The 22,485-nt window shown below is 50.7% G+C and overlaps 1 protein-coding gene across 1 annotated transcript; it reads right to left on the reverse strand.

Moving 5' to 3' along the window:
• Nucleotides 1–1,762: 1,762 nt before the first annotated feature.
• Nucleotides 1,763–20,539, reverse strand: RNF103 (ring finger protein 103). Its single transcript, XM_054391411.1, has 4 exons — nucleotides 20,314–20,539; nucleotides 17,367–17,506; nucleotides 5,305–5,420; nucleotides 1,763–3,299 (listed from the first exon to the last, which is right to left on the reverse strand). Exons 1-4 carry the CDS (start codon nucleotides 20,537–20,539, stop codon nucleotides 1,763–1,765), a joined length of 2,019 nt encoding a protein of 672 aa, XP_054247386.1.
• Nucleotides 20,540–22,485: the final 1,946 nt, after the last annotated feature.

The raw sequence follows: 22,485 nt of genomic DNA on the forward strand, positions 1-22,485 counted from the left end.
TCACCCCCAGGCATTCGACTTGATCGTCCTTAATCTCTAGTTCCATGGGGTCTAGAGCCTCCCTAATGCACAGGGCCACCCCCCTACCCCTTCTCCCTCAACTGTCTCTCCTGAAGAGCCTATAGCCATCAATTACTGCACTCCAGCCATGTGAGTCATCCCACCACGTTTCTGTGATGGCTACTACATCATAGCTTTCCTGCTGCACCAAGGCTTCCAGCTCCTCTTGTTTGTTACCCATACTGTGTACATTACAGTACCTGCACTTCAGCTGGGCTGCTGGTTTCACCCCTGACTCCTGCTTACCACCCTCAGACTCTGGAGAGACTGGTTTCAACCCTTTCCCCCTTCAAATCTAGTTTAAAGCCCTGTCAATGAGCCCTGCCAGCTCCCTTCCTGAAAGCCTTTTGCCCTGTGGGCCAGACTACTCTCATGTGCTAGGATCTTTCTCCCCTCTGGGACAGATGTACTCCACCTGTTGCTAGTGGACCCGGTGCCATAGGAAGCTCCCCAAGATCAAAACCCCCAAAAGTCTGTTGGTGGCACCAGCCTCTGAGCCACTTGTTAATCATTCCTGTTTTCCTGTTCCTTTCACTATTCCTTCCTGCCACTAAGGGTATTGATGAAAAAACTACCTGTGCCTCTGATTCCTCAACCAGTTTTCCCAGTGCCTTGACATCCCTTATGATTGCTTTTCAACTGCTGGTCCAAAAGACTGGAATAGATTGGATGTGAGGAACAAGTTCTGCACCAGGAGGCTACTGGAACACTGCAACAGGTTGCCCAGGGAGGTGGTTGAGGCCCCATCCCTGGAGATATTCAAGGTGAGGCTAGACAGGGCAACCTGATCTAGTGGAGGATGTCCCTGCTGGGTGCAGAGGGGGTTAGGCTGGATGAGCTTTGAAGGTCCCTCCCAACCCAGAGCATTCTGTGATTTGTTGAGGTTGTAAAGGAGCTACCTTGAAGTATTCCCAGGTGTCTGCAGCTGAGGTTGCTGCAGAGATGGCTGCCTGGAGAGGGTCTCCATCTGATGAAGCAGTTTGTAGTCACCTGCAAAAACCCTGGTCAAGCAGAGCAGCACCTGGTGCACAGTGCAGGGAGCAGCTCCCAGTGAAGCACAACCATCATCTGCTTGGGCAGGAGCTAGCAGCGGAGCAGTGACCTCCTGCATCACTTAGGAGATGATCAATGAGTCACAAAAAGCTGTGTTATATTTCTTTTATTGTCTTCACAGATAAATCAGACCAGCAAGACATCTGGAACCATACACACAAAATAGTTATCAAAACAATTAACATTACAAATCTCCTTTTAAAATAATTTATTATTTCACTGATTTCATTTGGAAGGGCACTGTCTGACAACATACATCACTCAACAAAGATGTGCTGAACGGACTCCAAAGTAAGAAACACTTCAGTTAAGCAATGAGGATCTGGGGCTCACCCACAGCCTGACGATTGCTGGAACACGCTTCTGGGTGCAGGCTTCACTTCTGTGCTTACAAAAAAGAAAAGAAGATTAAAAAAATGCCTCGAGTTTCTAAGGTGGTAAAAAGAAAAAAGTGAGTGTAGGGCAGGGGTTGGAGGTCAGCAGACAAGGCAACCAGAGGGGGCTGTTAGCCGCAGCGTCAGGTACAGCTTAGCTCACCGCACTAACATCGAAACTAAAACTTCGAACCACGGAATCTCTGGAGGGACTAACATTGACAAGGCAAGCAGGAAGGTCCTGACAGCTCCCCCGGGGAGGGGCGCAGGCACAGCTAGGAGGGGGCCTGGCCCCAGGCCGGCTGCGCATACAGCTGCTTCTTCTTGTAGGAAGGCCACCTGCAGACGGGGCAGCAGTGCCGCCCGCCCGCCAGCCACAGCACGATGCAATTCTGGTGGAAGACGTGGCCGCAGGGCAGGCCCATCAGCATGCAGCCACTGCTGAAGTTTTCTAAACACACCACACACTCTGTACAGTGCAACATCTGGGAGGGCCAGGCTGCCCAGTTGGGCTCGGTGTCCCCCGCAGCACTGCAGGGGTGGTGGGGGCTGGCCCCGTGCCTGCATGGCTCCCGCTGACAGGAGCGGCTCCCAGTGCTGCGCCCCTGCTGCCTGCCCAGCTCATCGTCCTCGGAGCCTTCTCTCTCACTGCTGCAGACCTCTTTGTTGTCACTGTCAGAGTCACTCTCGCTGTCTGGAAAGGTTTCCAGCATCTCCTCATCGGAGTGGCTGCCAAGGCATCTAAACCTCCACATGGGCAAGTTTTTGATATAATCAGTTGGTATCAGAGGGTGAAGCCAGAGGTCAGGGAACGCCAACCGCTCCAGGAACAAGTCTGGGTCTTCATCCCAGTCTGAGTCAAAGGGGAAGTGTTGGAAGGAAGCGATAGGGTGGAACAGGTAGCTGGTGTACCAGTCCCACAGGCTCGACAGCCACTCCAGGTTGTTGGCGTTCACCTCGTCCGCATTGTTGTGGCGCCGTCTCTTCTTCTCAAAGTAATCGATCAGCAAACCGTGACCCAGGTAGGTGCTGAGGAAGAGGGCTGGGTGTGAGGAGTAGAACATCCAGTCGGCCCTCACCCAAGAAGCCAAAGTAGTTGTGTTGGAGTACCTGAAGAGTTTTAAGCTGTACTCATAAAAGCTGTCTAGGTAGGGCAGCTGCAAAAACCCTAAGACAGGCAGCCAGGAAATAATGAGCAGCGAATTGTATGTCCCTAGGGTGCTGATGAGAACCACGAAGCGCTTGATGGTAGCGCCCTGTGTGATGAACAGGTCCATCCAAGCCATGAGATTGACCAGAACTAAGCTCAGCACGAACAAATCGTTGACTTCTGGCTGCAGGGAGCGGAGGAAGGAGTCCATGGCACGCAGGGAGATGAACTCCCCTGTGTTATTGCCATACCTGTACATCCCCTCAGGAGTCCTCAGGATGTACGATGGCGTCTTGTAGACACCGATTTCTGCCATGAAGCTTTTGTTGTCCCAGTTCTCCACGTTCACAAAGATGAACTCCACCCTCCCAGTGAACTTGACGCTGAGTGCAGAGAAGAAGGCAGGGGGCTGGTCCAGGCTGGCAAACAGGTAGATTTTCACCCAGTACTGGTCGCTCCTGTTCCACTCCTCCTTCAGGTGCTCCGAGCTGTAGATGGTTTTGATCCGGGACGCGGCGTGGGCTGTGATCCATTTGAAGATGTGCTCCACCTCCACCCTGCGCCCGCTGTACTCCTTCAGCATCACCTTGCCCTTGGAGGTGCTGGTTTGTGGAACCGACATGATAAGGGTGGACTTCAGCCAGCCTCTCCTCCTGCAGTACCTACAAAGAGAGCAGCAGGTTAGGTCACAGAGCTTCAGAACCCTGCAGCTGCAGCCCGTCAATTGCTGTTATGAGCCCAAAAATGAGCACCTGGGCATCTTCACATGTGCCAGCAGCAAAGAGAGGCATCCAGTGCTGCCTGCCATAGTGTATCTGTCCTTGCAGAGCACTTGGTACCCACCTCACTGAAACACTGTGAGGAGAGATGGAGCCATGGCAGAGGAAGAGGAGTAGTGCTGATGTTCATGGATCATTAAGAGCCCACAAGGCCATACAGTCACCCTCTGTGACTGCATCTGACACATACTCAACAGAAAGCTTTAGTGTCAGAAGCTATTTGACCTTGGCCCTCCAAGCAAGAAGAAAACCACTGCACTGCAGCTCCATGTCCCACATGTTTCCCAAGCCTACAGCTAACTTTCGCAGTGCCTCCCTCTCCTGCTTTTGCCCAGCAGCAAAGCTAACACTGGCCTGCTCACAGCTGATTAATGAGGCTGGCAAGTGTCCACTTCCTACTGGGGCCATTCAGGAGGGATGCAGGCAGGGGAGGTGTGGTGGGAGAGCACAGCACAAAGCTGATGGGGGTGCTGCTGGGTGATCTGGGCTACAGGAACACCACCCCTGAGTGGCACACAGAGTGCTGAGGTGGGGTAACTCCCTATCCATCGCTCAAAGAAGAGGCTCCTTCAGGCCCTGAGTCATGGGTCAGACCCTAGTAACTATGAGACAAGTCTGATGACTCTTGTGCATCTTTCCTACCAGCATCTATGTGCCACCCAGTTTGCCTTGGCCTCCTAGGAAGTGTCTGGCAGGTCTCAATGATTGATGGCCAGCAGCCATGCAAACTGCCTCTGAGCACCCTGAACACTTAAGAGGCCATCAGCCTCAGGCACCAGCCCTCTTACCTACAGCCTCTCTGGATCTGCTCTCTCACCATCTGCTGAGAAAATTACAACTCATCACCTCAGGAACCCAAAGGGAACATACAGAAGGAACTCTAAGGTATTACCTGACCAATAAAAGTATCCTGACAACTGTAGTGTGCAGTCTTCTTCTCAATTTCAGTTGCAACCTGATGAAAACTATTCAATTTACTCAACTCCTCTTTTTACTCAACAAAGCATTTCTTGTATTAGGCAAAAAATCTAATTAATTAAAAAAACCCAAAACATTTGCTGACAACACTAAAACCACTCAGGAGCTGTGAGAAGAGCAACACTGCCAAGGGTTCAGATGTTCAGACACCACTGTTGTGACTAGACAGGATTGTTTTGCATGAGCACTCTGTAGCCTGAGAGTTTTCTCTTCTCTTAACCCTGAGGTGTTTTTCCAGACGTGGCCCCTCAGCTGTGTAGGACACACAGGTACCCAGAGGTGCCACTGCAATTCCAGACACAGCCTCCTGCCACCTGAAGCTCCAGAACGTTCACAGAGCTACTCACAGTGTCTTTGGCTCTGCTCCTCTCCCTTCTTCAACAGCTCAGGCAAACAGGAGAGCCTCCTGCAGAGCACACTGGGTGTTGTCACAGGGTGTGTGCAAGCTTTACACAAACACAGGCCCTTTGTCAGGGACCAGGCCTGGCAGCAAGCCTGAGAAGCAGGGCTCATGCCACCCTGTGCTGCTCCTTTGCAGATGGCACTGTCACAACTCTGCAGCTGCCACAGTCCCCTCACATGGGCTATATATATTTGCCTTTGCCCCATTCTTGTCCCTGAATGCCTGGGCTGTACAGCCAAACTCTTCTGTTCCATCCCTTGCCACTGCTGTACTCACTGCATGTAGCTGAATCTTGCATTTCCCACCCAGTGCTTTAGGAAGCTGCAGGTAAACCCTTGGGATGCTAGCAAACAACATAATGGAGAATGCTGAAGGGATTTCAGCAGAGGTAAGAACATGAAGCCAGCTTCTCTCACAGCCACTTTTACCACACAGCAAGCCCTGCTGCCAGCACACAACTGAGCCTTTAGAGATTCTTGGGATTTAGGTAATCCTTGAAGAATATACCTGGGGTCACTGGAACAGTTAAAGGTGCCAGTACGTATGCCAAATCTTGACACTTTCTTCACCATTTTCTCCCAGTGGACTTTACCCACCAGGGGGCTTCTGTTGTTTGCTATGACCTAGAGCCAAAAGGAAATAAGAATTTAGTACCACAATAAGGTTGCTTCCTGAAACAAAGAGCAAGCTTCATGAAAACAGAGAGCTAGGCACCCTTGACACTGTTTCCCCTTCTCTTAGAACACTATGGGTACATGATCTGGATGGTCTGAAAGGTCTTTTCCAACCAAAACACTTCATGGTTCTCTATGCAAGCAGACATCACAGCAAACGTCTTTGGAGAGTAAAGCTCCAAGACAGAAATGTGGCTTCTGCAAAAAGACAAAAGTACATCAGCACTGCAAGTACCTCTTGGGATAGCAACATCAGTGACAAGAAAACCCTTGGCAGAGGGAACAGAACTGCTGCTGACCAGCTCATAGCAGCACAGGCACGAAGAGAGTGCAGCAAGTTCCCCTTCTGCACAGTACAAGAGCAGGATTTTATTACAAGTCCCAATGAAAAGCTGCCAGATACCAAAGAGGTTGCCTGAGAATGAGGAATACAAGGCAGGTGCCAGAGCAAGCTGCCAACAGCCCCTTCTTCCTGGTACAGAGTGGTGAGTAAGCTCCCAGAGAGTGACCAGAATTCCTGCCTGCCTCCAGCTCTGCCAGTGCCTGCCTCTAGTTCTCTGTGGCTGTTCCCCCTGCCACTGCCAATGGTGGCTCACTGGAACTGTTCTAACCTAGTGTATTACCTGGACACAAGCTTCTGCCCACACAGCTGACAAAGAACCAGCATTCATCCTCTGACTGAGGGGAAAAAGGGAAGAAAAAGCAAAGCTTCCCTGCCTGTGGCTGGCAGGTGCTTCTGAAGGACTGCTCATGTAGTATTCCAGAAGAGGACACAGCTGCTCTTTTGGAAACAGACTCACAGGTTGCATTGGGTTGGAAGGGACCCTCAAAGGTCACCTTGACCAACCCCCCTGCACTCAACGGGGACACCTGGATGCCCAGGGACACATCCAGGCTGATCCTGAATGTCTCCAGGGACAGAGCCTCAACCACCTCCCTGGGCAGCCTGTTCCAGTGTCTCCCCAGCCTCACTGTGCACAACTTCCTCCTGATGTCCAACCTAACTCTGCCCTGCTCCACTTTCAAACCACTGCCCCTGGTCCTGTCCCCACAGCTCCTTCTGAACAGTCCCTCCCCAGCCTGCCTGCAGCTCCCCTGCAGAGATTGAAATGCAGCTCAAAGGTCTGCCTGGAGCCTTCTCTTCTCCAGGCTGCACAACCCCAGCTCCCTCAGCCTGTCCCCATAGCAGAGCTGCTCCAACCCCCTGAGCATTTTCATGGCCTCCTCTGGACCCTCTCTGTCAGGTCCATGTCCTTCTTGTGTTGGGGGCCCCACAGCTGGACACAGATCTGCAGGTGAGGTCTCAGGAGAGCAGAGGGGCAGAATCCCCCCTCTCAACCTGCTGGCCAGACTGCTTCTGCTGCAGCCCCAGGAAGTGCCAGCAAATACCTCACACCTTCTGCAGGTTTACTAGAAATTACTTCAGAAGTATTTTTGAACTATGTTTTTAAACTTCCATTTGTCAGGGATTTGTTAATTCACCATTAAACCTCTCAGTCATTTTCTGACTCAATACCCCTCAAATGCTACCTTTCTCCTGGAACTTTGGTTGTCACCACAAGGAACAGTTCTCTGTGTACAGCCTGAGATGCACACCTGGAAAGTATGTCTGGCTTTTGGGACTGAAAAATAAAATTACCTGATTTGTGGACTGAAAAATAAAATTACCTGCTTTGTGCCTCCTAGGCACTTAAAACGAGAGTATTCACCAAGCAGAATGTTCTACATAGGGAAGTTGCAGCTGACACTGCTGTGCCACCCAGCCCCAAATGTTTAAATAAACCCAGAGGTGACCATCTAAGAACCCTTCTGATGTTCTCCAAACACACCTAGCACATAGAAAAGCCTTTTTGGTTAGCTAAACACAACCGTCAGGCAAAGAATCACTGAGTGCTAGGGGTTGGAAGGGTCCTCCAGAGATCATCCAGCCCAACCCCCTGCCAGAGCAAGGTCTCCCAGGGCAGGGCACACAGGAACACAAGCAGGTGGGGGTGGAAAGTCTCCAGAGAAGGAGACTCCACAACCTCTCTGGGCAGCCTGCTCCAGGCCTCCAGCACCCTCACACCAAAGAAGTTTCTTCTCATTTTGAGGTGGAACCTCCTGGGTTCCAGTTTGTGTCCACTGTTCCTTGTCCTGTCCCTGGGCATCACTAAGCAGAGCCTGCCCCCTTCCTCCTGCCCCCCCACCCCTCAGCTATTGATAGACATTGATTAGATCCCTCTCAGCCTTCTCCTCTCCCCACTAAGCAGCCCCAGGACTCTCAGCCTTTCTTCAGAGCAGAGATGTTCCAGTCCCTTCAGCATCCTCCTAGCTCTCTGCTGGACTCTCTCCAGCACCAAGACAAGCAGCTGTGACAGTCTGCTGTATCCTTCAGGCTTCTTCATATCACCCAAGGTAGCTGAAGCTTTTCCCTTGGGTATTTTAAACTTCTTCTGTCACTTCCTTTCACTAAAGAGGCCATGTTGCTAAAGACACCTTCATGCCCTTCTAATCCTGAGGGCTACTGGGGCACTGAGGGAACTGTTGGTAACTGAGTTACTCTTTGGTACAGGTACTCAGGGACCAGAACTGTGTGTGCACGTTGTGAGGAAGCCTGGCACAGTGCTGTGTGCAGCAGGGCCCAGCCTGCTCAGCTTGCTGCTGTCTGGCCTTACAACATGCCCTGTAAGTATCAAGAGAAGCAGATCTGCTGCAAACACAACCAGCAGTCTGTTGTGCTGCCAGCTGGATGTTTGCACTGCTGGATTTGTTCAGCACCAGTTTAATTTCCTTCCTACCAAGGAGTCTCCTTCTGGAGCAGGTTGCTTGTGCTGAAGGCCAACAGAACTAGCAGTGTGCATTAGTGTGAAACCATAGCAGCTTCAGAACATTTCTTGGGCTCCTTCTTTTTTTCTATTATAGCAAAAAATCCACCCCAAGAAACATGCTGACTGCAGCTGCTCCTTGCAGACAACATCCACTGTTTAATGTTTGTATCACTGCTATAGGCAGTGGGGTCCAGGCACCACCAGCAGTGTGCAGAGGACACCAAGCTGAGTGGTGCTGTCGATACCCCAGAGGCACAGGAGGGCGTCCAGAGGGACCTGGACAGGCTGCAGAGGTGGTGCCCAGGTGAACCTCCTGAGGTTCAACAAGAGCAAGTGCAGGTCCTGCACCTGGGCTGGAACAATCCTCACTGTCAGTACAGGTTGGGGGAGGAGGGGAGAGAAAGCAGCCCTGAGGAGAAGGACTTGGGGGTGCTGGTGGGGGAGAAGCTGGGGATGAGTAATGAGAGCTTGCAGCACAGAAGGCCAAGGGCAGCCTGAGCTGCATCCAAAGCAGTGTGGCCAGAGCTGGAGAGAGAGGATCCTGCCCCTCTGCTCTGCTCTGGAGAGACCTCACCTGCAGGGCTGTGTGCAGATCTGGAGCCCTCAGCACAGGAAGGACATGGACCTGATGGAGAGGGTGCAGAGGAGGCCATGAAAATGCTCAGGGGTTTGGAGCAGTTCTGCTACGGGGACAGGCTGAGGGAGCTGGGGGTGTGCAGCCTGGAGAAGAGAAGGCTCCAGGGAGACCTTAGAGCAGCCTGCCAGTACCTGAAGGGGGCTACAAGAAGGCTGCAGAGAGACTGTTTGCAAAGGGCTGCAGGGACAGGACCAGGGGCAATGACTTTAAAGTAGAGCAGAGCAGATTGAGATTGGATGTGAGGAACAAGTTCTGCACCAGGAGGGTGGTGGAACACTGGAACAGGTTGCCCAGGGAGGTGGTTGAGGCTCCATCCCTGGAGCTATTGAAGGTGAGGCTGGACAGGGCTCTGAGCAACCTGATCTAGTGGAGGATGTCCCTGCTGACTGCAGAGGGGTTGGACTGGATGAGCTTTGGAGGTCCCTTCCAACCCAGACCATTCTGTGATGATATGAGTCACTTACAACAGCAGGAGTTCAGCAGACACAGGTTTTGGACAGCAGTCACCACCTGCATGGATGAAGGAGTCTGAGAGTACTGCAGGTTAAGCAGCCATGATGTCATCCAGTTTGAATTCAAAACAGCTTGCAAACACATGGAACAAGTTTCATTTCAGAAGTGTGAATTTTGATAAGAAATTTAGCTTCAAAACCTGTGAGTGAGGAGGCCAGGAAATGACTGTGGAAGAGGCCTACAAGTTCAAGGTGTTTTAACAGGAGTTTAGATTTCAAAGGGGGAAAAAAGTTGAAGTACTGCACTCCTTCCTTGGAAGCACTTCCAAAAAGAAGTGCTCAGAAGTAGTCTGAGAATCCACAAGGAATGAAAAAGGTCCAAACAAAGAATTAGAGAAGAAAGTTATGCAAGAGATAAAAGAATAAAAATGAGCAGTTAGACCTTGCAAAGGGTTCCATGAGCTGCCCTGAAAGGGTTTTTAGTCACATAAATGAAGTGAGGAAAAAGCAGCAGGATGCCCATCCAGCGGAGGCAGGAGGGAAGTGTAAGGTAATGCTCTCCTGAAAATGGCATCAGTGCTCTGACTCAGCTTTCCATGGGGAGGAGACAGCTGCCCAGGGACAGCTTAGTGAAGCTATTGGAAGAGACTGGGTGAAGGTGGGAACTAAACTGAAGTAACTTAATGCACTTCAAGCAGAACAGGCAATCTGCATCCCAGGGCAATGAGCACAAAAAAAAAAAATCTAAGATCAACCTGATCTCAGGACTTCTAAGAATTCCTCTTAGACTAATTTACATTTTGACAGCAGAATAACGAGGTAGTAAGATGGGGAGCAGCAGGGCATTAGCTAGGGGGATAACAGGTTAGTAAGCTATACATAAGACCTTCTGAACAAAGTATTTCCCCATTTGATCTCAACACTGTGCAAAACTGTTAAAATGCTCAAGGTGCAGAGGCAGTTGAATTTCCGACCCCTTCCAACATGCTGCTACTAAAGCCTAAGCTGAGAGTTAAAAATCCATCTTTTCTTGGAGGAAAAGAACTGAACTTCAGGACATAGGGAATGTGGCAGCCTGCCTGTGGTTTGGTGGAGCACTGTGTAATGTGCACATGGAACACTGTCATGAGAACTAGAGAGAAGCTTTCATAGTGAGGAAGGAAAAAGTTTTGAAGGGAGTTAGAAATTGGCTCAAGCAAGGAAACATCAAACCACCAGAAAAGGTGCCAGAAGAGCTGGTAACAGATCTACCCTGGAGTGCAGTGCAGGGTGTTTGCCTCTGAATGCTCTTCCTGCAGACACCTGTAGATGACATCAAAGTGGGAATACATCTGTTTACCAGAAGATTGTAAGGCCATGCCGGACAGCTGCACAAATCTTGTGATGCAGAGTGTCAGGAGTGGAAGTGGATTCGATAACCAGCAGGACACTGGGGGAGTTAGTCAGCCAGAAATAGCAATGGGAGGAAAAGTCTGAGCCTATCAGCTGGGCCAGAACCAACCAGGAGCCCTCAATACTGACTGGCTGTGAAACAAGCAAAGCCCAGGGTATGTTACACCCACCCAACCAAAGTGTTTGGTTGAGCTCCACACGAGGAACAGGGGCTGGGCATCAGGGGTCAGTGACACTGAAGAGCGATGTCCATGGAAGCACAACAGGAACACACCAGCCATGGAATCACTTAAGGCAGCAGCTTCCAAAAGAACAGTCAATAGGAGCACTGCACTCAGATGAGCATCTAAGAGACAGCACCAAGACACACTGCAGGGCCCAGCAGAGCCGAACTTGCTCATCCAGAAGGTCTCTTTCTGTCACATGCTCGAGTTCAGTTTAAAGAGAGATCAACAGAGCTCCCAGGAGAAGAGGTCTGGGAAGAGAGCAGCTACCACAGCCTAGAAGCAAGCACTGTGTTTAGAGGAACAAACTCATCAAGATTTTCTCATTTTTAGCTATGTTAACAACCTGTAAAATGTCAGGTGTCAGAATGAAGATAACTCAATCCTTTAATTGCCTTCATGGGTTAGAAGAATCCAATAGGATCAAAGTAACCCTACCTTTTAACAAGCCCACATCCCACAGCCTGCTCCCTGACCTGCCCCAGCCCAGGGCTGGCTCTGCCTGCAGAGTCTGAATTGCCCTCTCTGTGTATAGATTCCTGGCTTCTGCTGGAGAAGTCAGGTCCTCACTGAGCATCCAGCCACAATCCTCCTCTCAAGTCTCAGACACAAGCTCCTTCATACTCTGTGAATGTGGGAGGACCATACCACACCCCAGAAGGCCAGGAAATTCCCAACCACTGACTGTGCAATAGTGCAGGTTAAGTTGTGCCAAGATGTGAAAAGTGAAAATGGAAAGACAAGGGTTTGGGGATCTCCTTCATTACTACATGTTCCCATTGAGTTTTCTTGTTTAGTTTCCATAAATGCCTTAAAAGGTGGCCTCCAGCTATCACAGAAAAGAGAATGAACACAGAATTCATCTAGGGACACACAACACTGAAATAAATCCTGACCATCAACAGCCATTTGAATCAGGGTGGCTTTTGCACTGGCAGAGCTCTCCTGCCTTTGAATTAAATAGAAGTGTCCCCAGAGAGGCCAGTCAGGACTGTAATTACCAGAATAATTTTGATCTATGTTAAAGCAGTCATAGTTATGACATTAAAGAAGCAAACAGACCTTAAGAGCAAATGCCCTGAAAGCTATAAACACTTGGAAAAACAGAGCAGTGTCAGCAGGACACTTGGCCTCCCTCACCTAGTCCAAAAGGGAAGTGCCTGGGGCAAAGGCACCACTACTGCCATAAGCACTCCAGAACTGTCATCTATGCTCCTTAACTCCCAGGTATCACTAAGGACTGTTACAAAAAGCACTTTATGAAACCTGCAGTCTTAAAAGAGAAGGAAAAATGTAACAGGAGTTGAAGAGGCTCAAGGACTCTGGGGGGACCTTAGAGCTGCCTTCCAATAGCTGAAGGGATCCTACAGGAAGGATGCAGAGTGTCCCCTGATAGAACAAGGGGAGATGGATTGAAATTAAAGGAGAATAGGTTTAGTTTGGATCTGAGGAAGATATTCTTCACTATGAGGGTAGCAAGACTCTGGAATGGATTGTCCAAGAAGGTTGTGGATGCCCCCTCCCTGGAGATGTTCAAGGCCAGGTTGGATGAGGCCCTGAGTAACTTGGGCTAGTTGAGAGGTGTCCCTGCCCATGGCAGGGGGTTGGAGTAGATGAGCTCTGAGGTCTCTTCCAGCCTAAGATGGTCTGTGATTCTCTGAAGTGCTGCTGGTGCCGAAGGGCTGCTGCAGCAATGCAATATGCACAGCCAGAGTCTGCTTCTGGCAGCCCTGCAGCACTTGACCATGGCATGAGAACAGCCTCACCTCAGCATTCTCCTGCTTCCTATGCATTAAAAGCAGATTTGAGACAGGTCTGCAGAGATTTCAGAATAGGTCTTGGTGACAAGGTTTGGTCTCAGTACTTTCTGAAGCTCAGTCACAACTAGAAGCATTCCAGCATCACAAGGCAAGAGAATGAGTCAGAGATGGACAAATGCAGCAGAAACCCTTGATGGCACTTCAGGTCTAGCTGGGACAGCAGGTGCCAGGGACACCTGCTCACACCAGCAGCACACAACCTTGAACATGCATGAAGAGTCAAATTTGGGTTTACAGCTCAGCCACAAGGACAAGATGTGAGGCTTGATCTTAGGAAGAAGCTCTTCACAGAAGGAGAGACTGCCCCTGGGAATGGGCTGCCCAGGGGGTGGGGTTGATGTCCCTGGAGGTGTTTGAGTGTCTGGATGAGGCCTTAGTGCCATGGTCTGGTTGATTAGTTAGGGTTAGGTGACCAATTGGACTTGATGATCTTGGAGGTCTCTTCCAACCTGGTTGATTCTGTGACAATGGCTCTGAGTGCTCATCAGCTCTGGGCACCACGGCACTGCAACAAACTTGAAGGCGTGGGGAAGAACAGAGCCTGTGAAACAGGAGACTCCATTTGCTGGGGCATACAGCTGTGCAGGTAGGTCTCTGGGGAGCAGAGGACCCTTGGCCAGCCTCAGCAGGCCACAAAGAGCATAGACATTGGAGCTGGACAAACCTGCACCTTTGTGCCAACAGCAAAACTGATTTCTGACTTCAGCGTGCTTGAAAGGCTGCCTGCATGCAAGACCTGCCAATCTGAGACACCCAGACCCCTGCAGGTCCACCAACTCCTCCAGAGTGCCTGCAGAGGGCAAGGGCAGCCTGGTGTTACCGCAAGGAGCCCAGACACTTGCTGGAAGGTTTTTAGGGAGGCACAAAGATAGAAAGGTTCAAAACCTCTGTCTAATACTTAAGCTCCTTATGCACTTTGCATGGAGTCCTTTATAGCCAAGGGCTACATTTCCAACTATCCTCCAAGTTAAAATATCTGGAAAACTCTCAGTTTTAATTAATTATAAACAAACTGGTGAGTTACTTATTAGAAGCCTGGCAAACAGCCCTCTTACTGCAGATAATGTCAGTAAGTTCCTCCATTGCTGTCAGTACTTCCATTAATTGAGACATCTCACACTCTGCTTTCTGTTGGCATTTGCTGATAAAACTGAACTTCCACATCGCTGCTCTTTTCTAAGAGCTCACAACTGCTTCAGAATCCATCCATATGGGGTGAAGATGTTTGGACATGGCCTCTGAGAGAGACCATGAGAAATTAGATCAGAACTGTCAAAGATTGAAGACTACATCCATCAGAGCATGCAAAACTTATCCACCTTGTGGAGTTTCGAATCCTGTGTAGTTTCTCAAGGCAGGTGGGGTGGTGATTCAGGCACCAACCAGAACAGCTCAGTCAAGCTGAGGTGACTTCAATGAGCTTCTGTAATGAATTAAGGTGAACATGCAGTAAACAGGGCAACTATTACACTCCAGTTGATGGTATTCTGCACCCTTGACAGGATGTGAAGACTCCCAAGAAAGATACTGAAAGTTAAAAATCAGAGATTCTGTCACAAACAATCCTGAAGGGCTACCAGAAAGAACAGAAGTACTGCACAATGTATTTGGAAAGAACTGAGTGTTTCTATTTCATTTCCTTAAAGCAAGAACAGCTGATCACCTGGCAAAATTGGATGCCCAAATATGAAAACTACTCATCCTACATGCAGGAAGAACAAACCAACCACCACCAAAACCTCGTAGGCACCTCCCTGTATCTGTGATTCCACCACCTGAAGCAGCTGAGAGCAGAATAGGCTGAAACATTTTAAATCCATATTAAAGGCCTCTGCACCTCTGCGTGAGAGCCCAAAGGTCTGTCCTCCCATTTCCATGCCAGGCAGAAAGTTCCCTTTACTTCCCTCTAGCACTGGGTTACAGTAGAGACTTCAAAAATAAAACCATGTGGTAATTTAGGTTGGAACTTCAAAGAGGATTTTTACCTGTAGATCATTTGCTGCATGCTTTCTGAAAGGTAAAATGACTGCAGTACTTTTGGATGTGACAGGCTTCTAGAGACTCACCAGAGACCACAAGCCACAGCAGAGCCTGCAAAAGCAACACCCTGATGGGTTACTCCTCTACCAACAAGAGAGGCAGCTCCAGAAACTACCACTCACCCTCCTTGCCAGCCAACAAAGTGCACAACAGCAGCTGGCAGGCAAGAAGAAAGGCATACAAGGGAAGGTGATGAGACGGTGAGCCAACAGAAGAAAGAACGTGCTGCTGTCTGTGGCTCTGTGGAAGCTTCACGCAGGAGCAGAGGGCACCTGGGAGCACTGACACCACTGAACAAATGACCACTGGAACTGGATGCTTTGCACATGGATTTGCAAAGCCACAGAACACTGCTTCCTCAGCTTTCTTCAAGCAATGCACCTTGCTGCCTCCGAATGATAAACACACATCTAAACATATGAAGAACTACTGTTTCCCCCTTTGCCTTTGATTCTCTGCAGACAGTGCTGGCTTATCAGGCTGGGCCACCCCAGAGATTACATTTACATGCACAGGAAAGTTGAAATCGTCTTCAGACTCCCAGCTCTCCCACACACCACCATAACGTGCTTGAAACCAACTCCACTAACAGCCACTGTGCCAGCTGAGCCACAACTGCTCCTCTCTTTCCTGCATTCCAGCAGCCCCTACAGAATGGAAATTCAGGCTCAGGATCATGAAAAGGTCATGGAGATCCTTTGTTTCCCCACCAGTAACAAATACAGAGCAGGGGAATGCTCTGACCTTGTCTGGGTGACCAAACCCATCCCCGAGGCATCCTCACCCTCTCACCATCCCCTGCCTGAGCATCGAGCTGATTACTCAGCTGGGAAGTTTCCACAGGATGCCCAGTGGTAAAGGAGAACAGGCAAGGGAGAGGAATCCAAAGCCAGAGCAGGGAAGCAATGATAAAAGGCAGCTTTGGAAGGATAAGGGCTAAGGAAAGAGCACAGGAGAACCTGGGAGAGGACATGAAGGATCCACAAACAGCAGTTATCCAAAGAGGAGTTATGGTGGGGAAGGAAGCCAATGACAACTCCAAGTGAGGAGAAGTCAAAAGGTAAGACTAATCAAGAGAGGCTGGGCATGTCTAGGAAATTTTGTTGTGCACAAACAGACCAACAGTGTTCAGCAAGTAAATCATTCAGTAAATTCCACTTCCTCCCCCCAGCTATTTTGACCAAGTGAATAGCTGTGCAAACGCTCCCAGAAGGATGGCAACATCCATCACACTACAGATCCCAGACCCCAGCCTATCTGAGCTGCTGCTGTGAAGTCAGATGAAATAGATTATCATTAAAATTCTGCAGGCACCAGAGAGCAGAGAACTCTATCAGTCTGGAGCAGCTGGGGAAGAAGGAAGGGTTTGCACAGCAGAGCCAGGCTCGTGTTTGTCAGCTGCCTTGGAGATGTGTAAACTGCCTTTCAAAGCTCTCTCTGCTTGAAGAATGCCCTTCTGTGTGAGCTAAACTTGGAACTTTGATCCACTAAACTCCAAATACTCCTTGCCCCAAACACAAATGCCAAAGGTAATCTGTCTTATCATTGCCTGTTTTGGGGTGAGACCTGATGTAGTGACAGCACAGGTCTAGGAACAGGAAGTCACTAAATGTTGATAATCTATTTAAATAGAAAACACAGAGCGAGGAGACCAGACAAACCAGGCAGGAGAGCTGTCAGCTCAACAGTTAATTTTCTGGTGCAAATTTTGAGTGCCTGATGTGGCTGTTGGCAGGGAGTTTATGCCTAAGAAACCTCTTATCAATAGAGAGGTTCATATAGAAAAGCACATTTCCACTTTGGTCTCAATCATTCACACTCTGAAGAGTGATAAATGGTTTCAGAACCTTCTCTGCCAAAGCCTTCCTTTCAGTCTTCTCTTGTTCTCAAACAGCCCTGGGGAAGCAAGGCTCTAAAATCACTGTACCCACTAGGTCTGAGGCAAGGTTCAGCTATGCTGCTGCAGTAGGTTGCAGAAGCAGCCTGCTAGTCTGGGAAGCAGCACACTGAGATCTTGCCTCTGTGAAGAAACAACAGAGATTTTTAAAAGTGCTCTACCCTTAGACAAACAGAAACCTAAACTGGTTGGGTCTGAGCAGGCAATGCAACCAAAAGGAGGAGCAACACCAGAAGCAGCTCTCCTGTGCCAGCTAGGAGCAATTCACACTTAACACACCTACTTCAGACAAGCTCTTACAATGCCAGGGCCAAGTACTTGCCTAGTCTGTGTACTTAAGTGTGTGCTGCGTGTGCTGCTTCGCTTGTTTTCTGGGTCTGAAGTATCTGGTTTTCAAAAAGCAATCCACAGAACAACAGGGTTTGTCCTCCTGTCTGTCACTTCCAGCCTTTCTTGCTATTTTGAACAGATTTACTGCTCAAGAACTCCCTGATGGAGTTGATCTTTGGAGTCACCATCTCTCTGTTATACATTTTCACTACTGGTTAATTATTCTCACCAACTCCTACTGTGAAACACATTTGGATGTCATAAATCTATAAAAATAAATGATCAAGTTTCCATACCTGTACCAGCCAGATCCCATCTTTTGTGTCTTCCACAAGCTCATAGAAGTGCATTTCACCACTAAAGTTGGTACTGGAAACCGATTCAGAAGCCTCTTCCTCCTTGAGAGCAGAATAAAGCTCTCCTTCCATGAGATCTCCTGAAAGAGAGACAATTGGAGACACTGCATTAAAATGGCACTTGGGAAAGATTGCTTCCTAAGTTCTAGTAACAGTTTAACTAACTGGATTTGGCATGGCTGCTCAGAGAACCTTTTCAGTGCAAAGGTAGCTACACCTTAAAAGTTATTTTAATTCCACCCAGAGCGACATGGCTGTGAACAATCTGACTTCAGCTGTCAGCCCAGAGCAGAGGCTGTGGAAAACGGAGGCGTAGCACATGTGCAGCCGAGTGCACCGAAGGATAAACGAACATCTAAGCCTCATCTCTGGAAGTAAGGCTGCTCAGTGGCTGAGAGCAATTTCAATGTGTGGATTTTCATTTCACAGGGTTGGGGTTTTGGTTTGATTTTTATTTCGGTAGGTTTTTGTTTGTTTTTTTTTTTTCCCAGTAACTTGCTTCTTCAAACTGATCATTCAATCAGACTTCCAAACTTTCGATCAATAGCTTTGTACCAAACCCAGGTGTCGACTGTCTCGCTGCAAGTAAAAATCACAGGATCACAGCTCACAGGATGTTAGGGGCTGGAAGGGACCTCCAAAGATCATCCAGTCCAACCCCCGCCCCTGCCAGAGCATGACCAGAAAATCCAGCACAGGTCACACAGGAACACATCCAGACAGGACTGGAAAGACTCCAGAGAAGGAGACTCCACAACCTCTCTGGGCAGCCTGCTCCAGGGCTCTGGGACCCTCACACTCAAGAAGTTCCTCCTCATGCTGAGGTGGAACCTCCTGTGCTGCAGTTTCCATCTATTGCCCCTTGTCCTATACCAGGGTGCAACGGAACAGAGCCTGTCCCTTCCCTCTTGATCCCCAGCCCTCAGATATTTATAGACATTTATTAAATTTCCTCTCAGTCTTCTCCTCTCCAGACAAAACAGCCCCAGGGCTCTCAGCCTCTCCTCCTCCAGTACCTTCAGCATCCTGGCAGCCCTCCCTTGGACTCTCTCCAGCAGATCCCTGTCCCTCCTGAACTGAGGAGCCCAGAACTGGATGCAATATTCCAGGTGTAGCCTTAGGGCAGAGTAGAAGGGGAGGAGAACCTCTCTGGATCTGCTGGACACACTCCTCTGGATGCACTCCAGGGCCCCACTGGCCTTGGTCATCAGGGCATATTGCTGTCCCATGCAGAACTTGGCTGTCCAGCAGCACTCCCAGGTTCTTCTCCACAGGGCTGCTCTCTAGAGCAGTTACTCTAAGTTACTCTGCTCTGGTAGAGTAACTTAGCTGCTGGCTTCTGTTTGAGCAGCTGGAAGAAGTTCCTATGGACTCCAGTGCTAGCAATGTAAAGAGCTCACATGACAATCATCTGCCCATGTTTCCTTTCTAAATCTCATTTCCTTCCCATCATAAACGCTGCTAGTAACAACTAGCGTGCTAGCAACTAATCAGCTAAGCTTGAAGAAACAAAGTCTTGTTCATAAAAGCTATTTCTTCCCAAAGAGAAAATAAAAAAGTGTTACAGCTGAAATCCTTGGGGGGCCATAGGGGGTGAAAGTATTAATAAAATTTAGCACAACAAATCCAAAACAAACAGAAAAACGCTGCAAAGCCTGCTGGCATGAGCCGTGTTTCCATGACATCTGAAGGAGTTGCTCAGTACAGTTTGTTCGGAGTGAAACACTTCCCTGCACTTGCAACCCAAATATCATGACATCATGGGAGCACCTACAGCCCAGGAGGGAAAGCCAGGGGAAGCAAAAGTGAAATCACCTCATGCCTTATAACGTGTCTTACCGTTGGGGCAGCTAAGCAATAAACGACATAAGTAAACAATGAATTACAAGAGCGAATTGGATTTAAATGCCCAGCACGAATATCAAGTACTCAAACCAGCATTTTTAAGGTGATGGCTATCACTATATCCATCTCAACCCTCTTCTCTGAGCTCTCTCGGCCCATCTCCGGAGCAGCAGCCTTCGATCCTCAGTTTAAAGCGCCTGCTCACATGTCCCTGCCTGGCTGGCACCACGGCTATTACATCAGCCCTATCTCCCAGGCCGCGGGGCCGGCTCCCTGCAGCCCTTCCTGCTCACCGGCCTTGCTTTCCAGCCGCTCCTCACATCCCCGCTGCTCTTCACGCTTCGCTCTCCACCACTCCCCAGGAGCCCACTCCTTTCTCTGGACTCTCCCTGCTTCCCAAATGCCTCCCTGCCTTTTTTTCCAAGCCATTTTTTGTAGGTAGGATCTACTTCTTCTCTTCTTCTATAAACCCCGCCGTGGGTGACTGGGTACCTGTCCCCCCTGCGCTGCAGATGGCTGCTGTCCTGATGACTGCTGTCCCGATGGCGGCACCAGGGACAGCCCAGCCTGCGGGCTGGCAGAGGGGCCGGGGGAAGCGCCAGTCCCAGTCCCGAGCAGGCACCCACCGCACGGATCCAGGCCCTTTCCTCCTTTCTCACGGCAGACACCAGCTCCCATCCCTGCGACCACCCCCGAGCCGCAGCCCCGCAGCCCCCCGGCGCCGCGCCTCGGGCAGGGCCATGTCCCGGTGACCCGTCCGCCGCGGGCCTTCCCCGCGGCGTAAACCGCCGCCGAGGTTGTCACGTCACCGCCCCGACCCTCCCCCGCCGGCCTCCATTAACTGCTCCGGCCCTCGGCCGCTGTCGGGGACCTGCCCGCTGCCGGAGCCGGCCCGCAGGAGAGGCGGCAGCGCCGGGCTCCAGCCCAAGGGCGGCGGGAGCCCGGGCGGGGTCACCGTCGATCGATCGCCCTCCGCAGGCGGAGGGGCCGGGGCCCCACCTCTCCCCGCCCTGCCCACGAGTGGGGAACGGGCGAGCCGTACCTGACTTCTCCACCAGCTCCCGCACATCCTTCTTCTCGGGCAGCCCCGAGTGCCCCAGGCCGCGGCACTCCAGGATGGTCCGCAGCTTCCTGAAGCTCAGCGCTACCGGGTCCACCAGCTGCGTGGCGAGGAAGCCGCTCTCGTACCACGCCACGGCCTCGAACACCCGGGCCAGCACGAAGAGCGTCAGGAAGTAAAGCAGCAGGCAGCACAGCTTCACCCACATCTTCCCGCCGGGGCCGCCCGCCGCGGGCCGGGTTGCCGCGCCGGAGGCCGGGCAGGCGCTGGAGGGGAGAGGAGGGGAAGGCAGGGCAGGGCAGGCGTGGGCCCTGTCAGCGCCGCGGGGCCACCGCCCCCCGCCTCCCTCTCGCCTCTGTCCCCGCCCCGGCGGAGCGGCGGCCGCCGGCGGAGACATAACAAGTGACGTGTGCGGGGATGGGGGCTGCCCCGCACCGCCCCCGCACCGCTGTGATTCAGCAGCGCCGCCCCGCACCGCCGGGCTGCGGGGACACCGCCGCTACCGGATTCCCTTGCCAGGGCACCGACCGGTATCCAGCGGCTGCGCTGGCTGCAGTAAACGTCAGACAGGAGTCCTTGCGATATCGGCCGTGGATCCGAGCCCTCCCGCTGTTTTTAACGAGAAACGAAACATCTGCGCAGCAGGAACGGAGCGGATCTGTCCGGGCAGCACTGGGACAGCAAAAGGGACATGGTGTGCTTGGAGCCGGGCTGCGGGGAACTGGGCTGGGGGTGTCGGGAGGATGCCTCCTCTCCTCACTCCACACACAAGCTCTGCTCAAAGCCAATAAAAAAGTAAAAAAGATAGAATCCATTCAGTCTGAAAAGGACTTTTAAGACCATCAAGCCCAGCTGCATAAATCCATCCACATGGATCGAAACTGGGATGCAGTGGCTTTGTGTTGACTTGCAGCTTGTTGTGCTTTAAAAAGGCAGCACAACTTCTGCCAAAGGTTTAATTTGGGTCTGGTGTCACATCAGAAGCACCTAGAGTGCAGTGTGGATCTTCCTTCAAGTGTGTCCACAAATTATCGTCTCCCAGGCTTACAAGTGTCAGGCTGCAAAATAAAAAAGCCTGCTGCAAAAGCTGTACTCAGACCAAGCTTTTTCTTTGAGACAAAGGCTCTTCTCTGAAGCAAACTCAATGTTTCTTTTGTATGTTATTTTTAGAGTCCATAATTTGCATGAGAATTGCCAGCTCATACGGATGAGCACAAAAATAGCACTGCTTCATTTAAAAAACACTGGCAGCCCCCAGGGTGTGCAGGGTGAGGCCTTTCAAGAAGACTCGGTACTGACCAGGAGAAGGCTTAAGCCAGGTTCCTCAGAGCCTTTAAAACCCATTTACAGGGCTCTTGGCCTCCTGATGGGATTTCAGAAGTTTCAAAGCCCAGGTTTGGCCTGGTTTTTGTGCAGCCTCTTCAGGAAGGAAAAACATGATACTTTTCTTCAGCAAAGGCATTGCTTTCTCTCAGGGAAGAGTGGATTGCAGAAGCGGCTGCTCAGGAATGAAGCCCTGATGGGCTGGTAAAGGTGCCTAGCACAGGGCATCACCTACAACTTCATAATGACGTGGGAAAGAATCGGGGAGAGCTGCTGTTTCTGCTCGGTTAGCGCAAAGGGATTTCAGCATCTCAGCTGGCCTTGCAGTTAAGCCTCAGGGGGGACCTGGGAGCTGGGGCAGGGTGTACTAGGGGGGTACCGGAGGCACAGCTGGCAAGAGGCCAGGCTGAAGCTCTGCTCTTGCCTTCAAAGCCACTGCAGTTTGGAAAACTCCCCCTTCACCAGGGCCAGGGCTGTCTCCCTGATGGGACAGTGGCAAAGCATCGATAAGGTGAATTGCTGAGAAAGCCTTAGTACAAAGAGTGACTTTGTTATTGCAATGGGCAGAGCCAGGGGACTTCCAATAAAATCTCTGGGCATCACCTGCCACAAGGGCCAGAAGCAGGCTCTCCCCCAGCCCTGGAAACACCCCCAAGGTACAGCTCTTCCTCAGAAGCTTCCAGAGGGCTCATTTCTTTAGTCATGTGTACAAGGTGCCTGGTTTCTCTGCCTTCTGTTTCAAGTGAGCAGCTCAAGCTGAAGCAATGAGTGAGAGGAGAAAGGAGGTCAGCATTTGAGGAGGAACTTTGTGTGTTTAGCTTCGGTTAGCAA

This window comes from Indicator indicator, chromosome 23 (genome assembly GCF_027791375.1).
Source record: "Indicator indicator isolate 239-I01 chromosome 23, UM_Iind_1.1, whole genome shotgun sequence".
NCBI classification, from domain to species: Eukaryota; Metazoa; Chordata; class Aves; order Piciformes; family Indicatoridae; genus Indicator; species Indicator indicator.

Coding starts and splice junctions, on each gene's coding strand:
- RNF103 (XM_054391411.1), bottom strand. CDS start 20,539: ATGTGGGTGAAGCTGTGCTGCCTGCTGCTTTACTTCCTGACGCTCTTC. Junction 5,421..17,366: donor ATGGGATCTGGCTGGTACAG/GTATGGAAACTT, acceptor TTTTGGCTCTAG/GTCATAGCAAACAACAGAAG. Junction 3,300..5,304: donor AACTGTTCCAGTGACCCCAG/GTATATTCTTCA, acceptor CTCTCTTTGTAG/GTACTGCAGGAGGAGAGGCT.